This window comes from Panulirus ornatus, chromosome 5 (genome assembly GCF_036320965.1).
Source record: "Panulirus ornatus isolate Po-2019 chromosome 5, ASM3632096v1, whole genome shotgun sequence".
NCBI classification, from domain to species: domain Eukaryota; kingdom Metazoa; phylum Arthropoda; class Malacostraca; order Decapoda; family Palinuridae; genus Panulirus; species Panulirus ornatus.
This window is the reverse complement of record NC_092228.1, coordinates 42,613,257-42,626,030: the sequence shown is the minus strand read 5'-3', so window position 1 is coordinate 42,626,030 and position 12,774 is coordinate 42,613,257. Positions and strand designations below refer to the sequence as shown.

General features: G+C 38.5%; 1 protein-coding gene across 1 annotated transcript in view; it reads left to right on the top strand.

The window, feature by feature from the left end:
- The window catches only part of PlexA (plexin A), a gene marked incomplete at its 5' end in the record, with an annotated part of 62,469 nt that overhangs the window by 17,581 nt on the left and 32,114 nt on the right, over positions 1-12,774 (top strand). The window contains 8 exon segments of the mRNA XM_071662241.1: positions 6,666-6,848; positions 8,102-8,230; positions 9,164-9,394; positions 9,601-9,763; positions 10,292-10,500; positions 10,679-10,804; positions 11,198-11,399; positions 11,856-12,083. Of these exon segments, the coding sequence (XP_071518342.1) occupies positions 6,666-6,848; positions 8,102-8,230; positions 9,164-9,394; positions 9,601-9,763; positions 10,292-10,500; positions 10,679-10,804; positions 11,198-11,399; positions 11,856-12,083 (1,471 nt within the window).

Genomic DNA, 12,774 nt, shown 5'->3' with positions numbered 1-12,774 from the left:
ACCAGGCTGGTGCAATCGGCGAGAAGACACGATCAGGCTGGTAGAATCGGCGAGAAGACACGACCTGGCTGATGGAATCGGCGAGAAAATACGACCAGGCTGGTGGAATCGGCGAGAAGATACGACCAGGCTGGTGGAATCGGCGAGAAGACACGACCAGGCTGGTGGAATCGGCGAGAAGATACGACCAGGCTGGTGGAATCGGCGAGAAAATACGACCAGGCTGGTGGAATCGGCGAGAAGATACGACCAGGCTGGTGGAATCGGCGAGAAGACACGACCAGGCGGGTAGAATCGGCGAGAAGACACGACCAGATTGGTAGAATCGGCGAGAAAATACGACCAGGCTGGTGGAATCGGCGAGAAGATACGACCAGGCTGGTGGAATCGGCGAGAAGACACGACCAGGCGGGTAGAATCGGCGAGAAGACACGACCAGATTGGTAGAATCGGCGAGAAAATACGACCAGACTGGTAGAATCGGCGAGAAGACACGACCAGGCTGGTAGAATCGGCGAGAAGACACGACCAGGCTGGTGCAATCGGCGAGAAGACACGATCAGGCTGGTGGAATCGGCGAGAAGACACGACCAGATTGGTAGAATCGGCGAGAAAATACGACCAGGCTGGTAGAATCGGCGAGAAGACACGACCAGGCTGGTGGAATCAGCAAGACACGACCAGGCTGGTAGAATCGGCGAGAAGACACGACCAGGCTGGTGGAATCGGCGAGAAGGCACGACCTGGCTGGTAGAATCGGCGAGAAGACACGACCAGGCTGGTGGAATCAGCGAGAAGACACGACCAGGCTGGTAGAATCGGCGAGAAGACACGACCAGGCTGGTGGAATCGGCGAGAAGACACGACCAGGCTGGTAGAATCGGCGAGAAGGCACGACCAGGCTGGTAGAATCAGCATGCCGCACACACGACCAGGCTGGTAGAATCAGCATGCCGCACACACGACCAGGCTGGTAGAATCGGCATGGACGCCATGGAAGCGAAGTGGCTTTTGACCATCGCGTCAGAGACAGACACCCCCTCCCCTCCCCCCTCCACACCACACGCCATTTTATCCCCCCCCCTGTTATATCGTATTTCCCCCCCCCCCCCCGCGATTTACACACTCCTCACTCGAATCCCGTGTCCCGCCCGCTTGTCCCTGTCTGCCTGGAGCATACACCGCGCACACGGTGTCGCCCGTGTAAGCCAATAAGCCAGAATGCACACGGGTGTCTAAGCGCTACCCCCCTCCCTCCCTCCCCCCACCCCGCCAGTAGCCATTCCCTCCTCCCTCCTCCTCCTCTTGGTCGCCAGTGTTTTTCACGTACCTTACCGTAGATGTAGACGTGGCCGTCGCGCGCCTCTACTTATCTACTCGTAGATTAACCTTCGCCTCCGACGTTGCCCAGGGTCGTGTACGGATGAAAGTATCGGGAAAATAACGTATTTTAAGAATTTCATTAAGGTGGTGGTGCGGGTGACGTGGCAACTGCGCGGGTCGATAGAGGACCCACGAGCCGAGCGAGCGTGCGTGTGTGTGTGTGTGTGTGTGTGTGTATGGTTTTGTGCAGCGGATGTACCTTGCTTGTGCGTGCTTGTGCTTGTGTGTACTTTAAGGGATGTAGGTTATAAGTTATAAGTTCGTGTATATGTATATGTACCATGCCATTATTTGTGATATATGGGGAGGGCGGCGTATATGACGTACACACAGACACACGCACACACACACACACACACACACACACACACACACGCTCATACATATATACATACACACACACCTGTATATCTGGTTGTGATGCCCTTTGGACGAAACATATTTTGTGTAAATAATTTTATTTCGTGTTATTTGGAATTGTTGTGTATATATCATACAATGTAATGGCGCCTGCATTACAGAAGGGGGTACACTTTTCCAATCTTGCTTCCAGAGTATTATTGCCTTTTTAGAGTTGATACTGTCGAGAATGTAAGTTAAACTTTTATTTCCACTGTGATTACGTGATATATATTTATTTATTTATTTTATTCAGAATGGGCAAACACGATCCTTAATTAAAGTGATGGAAATTTCAAAAAGAACCTCGCCCGTTCGTTCCCAAATCCCCACACATTCCCTCCATCTTTGCCCTTAACTATCTAAAGCTGGCGGACGCGAGGATAAAAAGAAAAATTCGTCTCTCACTCTCCCCCTCAAAAAAAAATTTGTGATGAGGGAAGCCTGTTGCTATCCCGGCTCTTGCCTGGCCATTTAAAAATGACGGGGAGGAAAGTCGAGAAGGTTCGTAAGGGGCAGCAATATTTGGGATACCTGGTAGTAATTGTTGCGTTTTTATTTCAGCCTCCATTTTACATACGACGTAGTCGTCCTCTCTCTTTTTTTTTAATCTGGCTTTTTAGTACTACCTCGTAAAGCTGGAGTCGTTCCTGGGTCGTCACCCCGTAAAATAGCCGGGACCGTAGTCGTACAGCAGCAGCTGTTGTTGCCAGGCGACACCCTCCCCGCGGCAGAAGCTGTGGTCGTCAGGCTATGCCTTGTGGCGTTATTTGGGGAGGAAAATCGAGACCAGAAGAGCCCCAGAGATAGCGGGTGTCAGTGTCGGGTGCAAAGAATTAAATAAACTCCAAGAGAGAGAGTTTATATTAGCCTCGTAACCCACTCTGAATGCTGTTTTTTGAGTGTAAATACAAATAAAACATTCAGTATATCTTTATTTAAACATGTCTTCAGTATATCTATATTTAAACATGTCTTCTGCTTAATTTCGAATTATGGTTTTTTTTTTTTTTTTAAGTTGATCTTCCCGCCATTTTAGGAAGAAGTGTTCGCTCCTTACGCCATAAAAAAAAAACTGGCTTTAACAAGGCTGTGATCAAATCACCCCTAACTCTTCTTTTCCCCTCTTGATGATAGACCCGCTTTCTTCATTGACCTTTGGTTGACCTCCTTTGAACCTCCTCTGTTAGTTCTTTGTGCAAGGACGTGAATAAGTCGCTGAGTAGTTCATTATCCTTAGACTTGACTAGCTTCACTGTTGTTTACAGACAGTGTTTGTTTGTTTGTTTACATGCAGACAGTTTTCGTCTGTATTTTTGTTTGTTTTGTTTTGACGGCTATGGCCTCTCCTGGTGTGGGAGTTTGGCACCGAGTTGAGGACAATTTCAAATTTCTTTCCCCCCCCTCTCTCTCTCTCTCTCTCTCTCTCTCTCTCTCTCTCTCTCTCTCTCTCTCTCTCTGGCTTGGGGTTGAATTTCATCATTGTCTAACGGACCATTTGTGTAGTTTGTCAAACTAGGTCCATATGTTAATTAGATGCATTCCACTTCGCCATTTACCTCCCTCATAATTTGAGCATCATCTGCAAACACATCCAGGGGGAATTTAACCCATCTGATAACTAATTTATCTGGATAAAGAGGAGGAATTATCCCAGAAGCATAGAGGGGTATTTTATATTTATATTAGGATAAACATTAAGTCCATTAAGGAAATCTTAAGTTTATTCTTTGCCGTTGGAGTTTCTTTATTGGCCATGTTTGTGTCAGTGTCAAATGCTTTCCTGTAGTGAAAGTATAGGTAATACACCTCCCCCCCCCCCCAAGCCTTCCCTTCTTGTCTCAGGCTTGGCTGACTTTTAGAAAATGGAAGGTTCGATACACACACGATTTTCTTCAGCCAAAATCATATTGTCTTACGCTTCAATAGTTTCTGTTATACAGGAAGTCAATTTTTTGCTATTTTCCTTTCCATTACCTTATGGAATAGAATCACTATTGAGACCAAGTCTATATATTGTTCAATGTGGCATCCCAGTCTCCATTTTCTCTTCGATTAGTTTGATTACTCTCTTTTTCCACTATTTCTCTGTGTATCGTCTTATATCACCATGAGACTCGTACTATATAGCCTTAAAAAAGAAGTAAATAAATTTCGTTTTACATTTTGATAAAGATCTGAGACGCGGGAAATTGTTTGACGTTGAATATTTTTAAACCAATAGATATACCATGTTTACCCGAGGGACTACAGGGTTATCAAATATATCAATATTTTGAACGTGGGCTAAATATTTTCCCTTTTCGTGAACCACAAACAAACGAGTCATATCAGATTCCAAATGAAAACGAAAAATAGTAATGGAAAATTATTATAGTTACATTTGAATTATTAGTTAACCCGGGATTCAAAGGAAATTATGATTACAATAAATTGATATTACACTACGTTGGAATAAGTAATGGTTAGGCTTGAAAACATATGAATGTGAGTTATCGTATTTACAACGGACACGAATCAGTTTTTTTTTTTATTGAATTGATAGAACGATTACTTTAAAGAATGTACAAAGGAAAACATTCAATATTACTTTGAGTCTGGTAGAGAATGTAAGTAGAAAAGTAATTTAGTGAGAAATACTTATTAACTTCATTCAGTCATGTATTTGAGCATGAGCTGCTGACGTCATCAAAGCTAACGGTAATACACCTTTCAATTGTCATGTAAGTATGACCATCATTATACCCAAAGTTGTAGAAGGTTTTCGTGGAGATTATATAGCCAACAGCTTTGTCAAATCTTGAGAACTAAACCACTCAGGTCAGTATTTGAATCTAGTTTAGGAATACTAGATATGTAGAAATGTAATTTTGAGCGGAAAATGTAATACCGGGGGTTAGCCAAGGGGAAGCAGACGTGAGTTATGTTATCCTATTTTGCTTTTGTAGTTAACTTCAATTCTTCTTTGAAGAAGACTCTTAAGAGCATTGAGCTGTTAAGATGATCCCCGGATTGAGAAGTAAATCCCACGAGAGAGAGAGAGAGAGTTGCTTAAATTGACTTAAATTTATTTGACAGAGGAAAAGAAAGAGATGATTTGGCACAAAACATTCAGAAGTTCAAAGTCTTTAAAAAGTCTTCATGGACGCAAGTATATACGACTATAATGTACTCACAGTAATGGGAAAACGTTTAGCTTGGAATTAATATATTTTTTTTTACATTGCAGTAAGAGCACTTGTAAGCAACACATTTTAATATATATATATATATATATATATATATATATATATATATATATATATATTGGATGTGATTATTACACGAAAGTGCACTTGGGAACTTTTCTCGTTTCATTTTCCCGTGAATTCATAGGAATATATATATATATATATATATATATATATATATATATATATATATATATATATATATATATATATATATATATATATGTGAGAAATCCTTTGCCTTCAGTCCATGGCTATTATTTGCCCTTCGGTAGATATCAAATTTACTCGTATTTTCCATTTACTCATCTCTCCTTTTGTCATTTTTCATTACAGGAGCCTCCAAAGAATTCAAAGCCCTGCTGTAACTTTTATGTTTTATGGCTAAAGTAACTGTGAGAAATGTGAGAGGTGAATACAGCTTTGAGATGAACTAATAAATAGTTTTAATTTTTTTTTTTTTAGACATTTTTCATGGTGTAAAGCGATAGATAACCATTAATTCAAGTGCTTTACAATTTTTCTGCAAAATCGAATTAAAATTGGGTATCCAGGTATTTTCCGCCATACTTCACATTTCTTTTAAGAATTTATGAATGCCATCCATCATGATTTTTATTTCTAATTATGGCAGCAATTATTATTGTCGTTTGTAATAAGAATGACTCTACATCCATTTGTCGAAAATTTTCATTCATTTGTAGTTATATATTTTGTGTCTGTGTATTAAAGTCGAATAGATATATATATATATATATATATATATATATATATATATATATATATATATATATATATATATGTATGGTTTTAGTTTTGGGATGTCTTATTAAAAATAAAATTATTTTCACCTTTGTGTCTTCCCTAAAATCTTTTTTCCTTTATGATCTTTTTTTTCTATACATCTGGACCTCATTTCTCACCTATCTTAGTTTATTTTCATATTTCCTACTCATTTTCATGGTTTTGTCTTGAAAATATTGTATTAACATTCTATTGCTTGAATATTCCTTTAGTAATGCTTTTAAAAATACTTCTTTTTGCCTCTTCCTTGAGTTAGTTGGATCTCTTCTTAAACCAGTTTTCGAGAATTATTTTCTGCCTTTTTTCACACGAAAAACTAAGTCATTATTTCCATTATGAGATTTTTTTTTTTTTTCCTGTGAAAGTCTATGCTGGATATGGAAACTTTGAGGCATCTTCATGTTGGAAAAAAAATTGTTGAAAGATACCATAGTATTATTTTCATTTTGAGGGAACATTAGCAATATAGAATGGAATTCCATATCCAAATATGAAGGAAAAATGTTGATATATTGTCACACTTTCTTTTACCTGAGACTGTTTCCAATGCCCTTATGATAAAAAAAAAAGCTTTGTCGGCAGGGAATTGCACTTACACCTTTTCACATTCTCACTTTCATATCTGACATTAATGCTGATAAAAAACAGAATCTTTCTCTTTCTCAACCCAGAGAGATTTCAACATTATTTTTACATTGATTCTAAGACTCATGAACCTATTTTTAAGGCAATGATTTTAGTATATCTCATCTCGTGTAAGTTTATGTCTTTTCCTTTATGTATTGAGTCAGCCACTTATATTCACTTAATTATTCGAGATGACTAATGATTTCTTGGTATTCCCCGCAGAGGATAAATGACCTGAATGAGGATTTCTGTGGCATGGACGTGAACACCCCTTTGGGCGGTGAACAACCCGTAGAAGGTTTAGCAATCCTCACATTCCCCACCCGTCTCTCTGCTGTAGCTGCCACCTCCACGGAAGTCTACACTGTCGTCTTCCTAGGCACTGCACAGGGCCACCTCAAGAAGGTATGTGTTGTAGAAGAAAACGTAGAAGAAAACGGGTGGTGGTCATGGGAATGTGGCAGTTGACAGAGCTGCCTGCTTTATCTAGGCACACACAAGATACAATTAGGCACACACAAGATACAATTAGGCACACACAAGAGGCAGTTAGGCACACACAAGATACAATTAGGCACACACAAGAGGCAGTTAGGCACACACAAGATGCAGTTGGGCACACACAAGATACAATTAGGCACACACAAGAGGCAGTTAGGCACATACAAGATATAGGTTTACGATTTAACATGGTACCAAATCTGTCACTAGGGCTACACTTTGAAAGAATGATGAATGAGACAGACTGTCTCCTGGGAATGATTAAAGTCTCATTGAAGTACATGGATAAGGAAATGTTCAGCAAATCATTTCCATCATTCTATTAAGCCGAAACTAGATTGCATCTCTTTAGTCACTGCACCTGAAGAAGCACAAAGTGGGAAGGTCAAGAGGAGGATAAAAGTGGGTGTGGCTTTATTAAGATAGCTAAGTTACAATGAGAGATCAGAGGCCATAAATTTGTTCATCATAGAAAATAAAAGAGTAAAGGGTGACTTGGTCACAACTCTTAAGGTTTGAAACCAGTTTGTTGATGTTCATCATCAACAGGTCTTTAAGAAGGCAATTAAGCAAGGAACTTTCTAGAAAAGATTTAGAGATGTTCCCATATAATACGAGTACTGAATGACTGGAATAGACTTGGCAGTGAAATTGTGAATACTAATAGCACGCAAAAGTTTAAAAAGTTGTATGGTAAGGGCAAGTTCAAGAGATGGGGCCCCATGAATGTAGACATTCCTCTCCACACACACACACACACACACACACACACACTGTGTGACTTTACATAGATCAGTATGTGAATAGCATTTTTTTTTCTTAGCCTAAGGAAATACCTTCTCTTAGAGGTAAGGTAATGAAATGGAGAAAGTATTAGTTGAAGTCTCTCGCAGGAATTCATAATTCTGCTAACTATGTTCATTATGTCATTACTTAAAAATGAAACTCAGTTTTTTAGAATCATGTTTTTCTACCCAAGCAAATGCCAGTGCAAAAACATAACCCGCAACTGTGAGTGATTCCAATCAAGTAGTTGTGAAAGCCGTGCTCTTTCAGTTTTTATTTGTCCCATTATGTTCGTAAACAGTTGATGATCTTCAGGTTTCCATCATATTTTCAGTTTTTTGGTTTCTAACAAAAAGTATTTGTTTTTCTAGGTTGTGATTGAGAACCAGAACAATGCCCTGGAGTATGATGACATTGTTGTGGACCAACATTCCCCTGTTAGACAGGATATGTACTTTGATAAAGCTGGTGACCATCTTTATGTCATGACCAGCAACAAGGTAGGACACAGTCAATATTATTGTTACTATCATGACGCAGCTTGAGTCTTGCTAAGCAGTTGATTTGTTGCAGACTTAGGCAGTATTTATTTCTTCATATATTATACATGCAGTGAAGTGTTGGATAACAGGATTTACCCCATAGCATAACAGACACTGAAGCTTTTCTTTCCTGTCTGTATCACATAGGCCCTTTTCCGCTTTCAAAATAGGTAAGCCCTAATTATCTTACTCATAGTACTGGGGTTTCCCATGTCTTAAACCTCGAAGATCCAGAACCATAGCTATTACTGAAGCGAAGCACATGTTTCTTGCTTCTCTGAAGTAAATGAATGATAGGCATGGGTTACCTAAATTGAAAAGATGAGACAAGGGACACATTCAACATAGGAAAGGGATAGAAGTGCTAGAATGAGGAATAGGAAATTGTAATCTTCATTAATTACTGATGAGTTTCAGAAAGTGTGACTGAGTATCACATGCAAGAACTACAAATGGCACTACAGTCTTAAACTCCTTGCTGTTTCAAAAACCCCTCTATCTTATATCTCACTGTTACATCACCATATAAGAAGTAACATCTAAATATTTATGGTAGTACATTTTTAATGTTCTAAGATGTGTGGGATGTCTTTTAATCCCTTTTTGCTTTTCATCTTTGTCGGGAGTGGAAAACTAAAGATGAATAGCTTACAAGGACTAATACCTTTGTCTGTTTAATTTGTTTTCTATGGTGTAAGGGAAAAAGCTTTTGTTCTCTTTTCATACTTTCGTCCATACTTTCATCTCATATCTCCTTGCTTAGGCTTACGACATTTTCTATTGCATTTTTCTCTTTGCCTCTGAAACATGTGATTGGCTGATGTAGCAGCATTTTTGTCATAATATTTGTGACATATAATTGATCAGAAAAATCTCTTATTATTACTACAGATTTCCAAAGTCAAGGCTCAAGAATGTAGCATATATGAAGGATGTAACCAGTGCTTAGGTGCAAGGGATCCGTACTGTGGTTGGTGCTCATTAGAAAACAAGTGTTCATTGCGACGTGATTGTCGTGATGCTACTCAGGACCCGCAGCATTGGGTCAGTTACAAGACTGGCCGGTGTACCACTATTACTCAGGTTTTGCCAGATAAATTACAAAGGACAACTGCTCGCACAGTGAGTGACACGTTTTTTTTATGTTTAGGAGGTTCTTTGCCATAAATGAAGGTATATAGTGACTGCTGGTTTTATAGGGTGAAAATCCTTGTCATGGATATTATTGTTCTTTTTATAGTGGAGATTTGTGAATTGTTGCCTAATAATACGATCATTTGATAAGGTTGTTAAAATTACTGATTTTGTATTTTTCTTTTTTTCAATAGCTATCCCTGATGATTGATAACTTGCCATCAGTGGAGGGAACCCTTCAGTGTGTGTTTAGTGCTATGAGCAAAGATCTCACTACAGATGCAAAGCGTACAGCTCAAGGAGTGTCTTGCACAACTCCAAGAAATGATATGCTGCCAGATATACCTCAGAATGAACGTAAGTTAGATAATTTGCTTAAGATGTGATCCACTTTTGGTGGACATAGGTTGAGGATGTGTGTGAGTGATGTGGAGTTAGCATTGTAGCTGATTCACTCTCCTAAATTAGGCATAGAAGGATGTATAGAGGGTTGACATGTCACTATGATGTTAGTAAAAACATTAATGAGTTCAAAATTTTGAATAAGTTTATGTATATGAATTTAAGTTCATTAAGGATGGAAGTGGGTAAGCTGAAGTTAAGGGAAAAGATACAGAGACATACCTTAAAACTGGCAAATGGAAGAGATCTAAATGTAGTCTACCGAAAGCTTGCATAGAGTACTTGTTTTACTTTCAGCATACTAATGCAAAACCAAGGTTAGTTGAGATAAAAGATAAGAACAGTAGCTTTGGATTAATTATGTTGCATAGTGGGAATTAAATGAAGATATGAGAAGGATACAAGATATTATGACATTTTCATTTTTAGTTTCATTATTATCAAATAAGATTACCAGATGTTTATGAATTTTCATCCTTTCAGATCACTTTACAGCCAAGCTTTCTGTGCGTAAGTCTGAAGGGCCCGAGTTTGTATCTACCAACTTCACTTTCTTTGACTGCAATACATACAGTTCCTGTACAGAGTGTGTGTCTTCCCCATTCCCTTGTGATTGGTGTGTTGATGGCCACAGGTGCACACATGACTCTGCAGAAAATTGCAGAAATGATGTCTTAGTTAATGGTGTTAATGTGAGTCTTTTTGAGTCATGTACTTCCATTTTTATTTCTTCTCATGGAAAGACAATAACTTAAAATGAAATGGTATCATACTTTGTAATTGAGAAACATAATATGTGACAGTTTAGGGGAGAATTTCAAAAGTTTCCTATGAATGTTTTTGTGATTCAGTCTCACAATCTATTTTTAGCGTGTTGGACCAAGCATCAGAAGTGGGCCATCCTTTTGTCCTCGAATCACATTTGTGGAAAGTCAAGAAATCTTGGTGTCATCTGGTACAGATAAATCCATCAAAGTTAAGGTGGACAACATTGCTGTAAGTACTCATTTATTTAGTCAATATTTAGCTAAGTAGGGGGACATGTTAGAGGTTTAGAATTTTTAAAGCCTACATTTTTGAAAATGTGTGTTTTTCTTTGAATTTTTGCTAATTTATTTAGCTTATATGGTATTGACATTGAGTATATTGATATAGTTGACTGTAAGATCATATGGTATAATCATATGGAATGGGTGTGTATGTGAAGCTACAGTTGTCAGACATTTTTTCATAAATTAGAAGTTCGCAATATAATTATTTCTCGTATGATTGACTCCACTTACTTGAATAATAGAGATGAGTTAAAGTACTAATGTTTGCAACATAAAGTCCAGGCCAAAGCCAAAGGGTAATGACCATTTCATATTTCAAAATCAATGTCTTTTGCAGCAATTCATCACACAAACAAGATTTGTATGCCAATTCAACATTGAAGGGAGAGTGACGAGTGTAAATGCCAACCTCTTAAGTGACACAATATACTGTGATGGGATGGAATTCGCATACACCACTCTCGCTCCATCCACCAATGCCACCTTTGCTGTTATTTGGGGTGGTTCAAAACCTCTTGACAATCCTGATAACATTCATGGTGAGTTCCTTTCAAGTCTGTTGACTAGTCTTGGAATACTGCCTACAGTTACTCGTTTTTGCATTAGTTTCTTCCATATTTTATTTTTAAACTGTTCATCTATTTCATATAGTGTTGACAACTAGATTGCTCAGCCCTTACAAAGCATTATAATGTTTCAGGAATCATCCTCAAGAGATGTCAAATCTCCATGAATTGTTTTGATCTTTTTTTGTTACCTCTGCTAACAATAATCATAGATTTGCATATCTGGGAAGATAAGCTTAGAATTTGAAATTAGACAATAGAGGTTTAAATTTTGATAAACAAAAGATATTTAAACTGTTTCCAAAAGCTATTGTTAATGTGTGATTGTAAAACTGATTCCAGAAGAATGAAAATGCTCAATCAATATATCCTCATGTCTATTGCTTTAAACTTCAGGATATAATGTTTTTGGTTTCTTTATCAATATAGTGTTGGTGTATCAATGTCGTCTAATGGCTGACAACTGTGGGATGTGTTTGAGCCTGCCTGAGCGGTACAAGTGTGGCTGGTGTCAATCTACAGCACGCTGTGAGGTGCAAGACCAATGCCATGGAGCCTCCTGGCTGGATCGAGACCGCATATGCCCCCACATCAACATCACTAACTTCTATCCTAAAAGTGGGCCTTGGGATGGAGGTACCAATGTTACCATTGAAGGTATGTGACTTTTTTTCCAGTTTATTTTTTCCATGATACTAATACAGCAGACGTACAAGTGCACTTGTGAATAGAGGGAAAACATCAATTGTGGTGTGTATGTTTGTGTGCTGCAGTTACTGCTTTGGCTGATGTTGATAGTACAAGATATATAGTCCTCTTCAGACTTCACATTTAGTGTACGGTACTTGTGCCTAATTGTGAAGAACTAAATTACTTTGCAATTTTTCACTGATGAATCCCATGTGGAAGCTTGCTTTGTACGTAGTAGACAGACATCTTAAAGACTGCTGCATGAGGTTGGAGAAAACCTCCTGTGTTGAAATGTTTTTAACTACTTGCATTTTTTTTTTTTTTTTTTTAGATTTCTTCACTGAATTACATATCCATCTTTAGGTCATTCATTATGCCTGTTGCATGATTTTTTTAAGAAAATAGTTTTACATTTTCGGTTTGAGTTTCCCTATTAAGAGATCAGCATGATGTGAAGTAAGCAAGAATTACATTTTGTCTCGTATGTTTGTTGAGAAGTGGTTGTCCCTCCCTTTTTTACCATCCTGTTGAGTTGGATTTGGGAACCCCATTTTTGCATGTTAATTTCCACAGTAGATGCTTGTGACTTGCAGCTGCTTACAATGAAAAAAATTGATGAGAGGATATATACTCTTGATTAACTGTATGCATAAGGGAA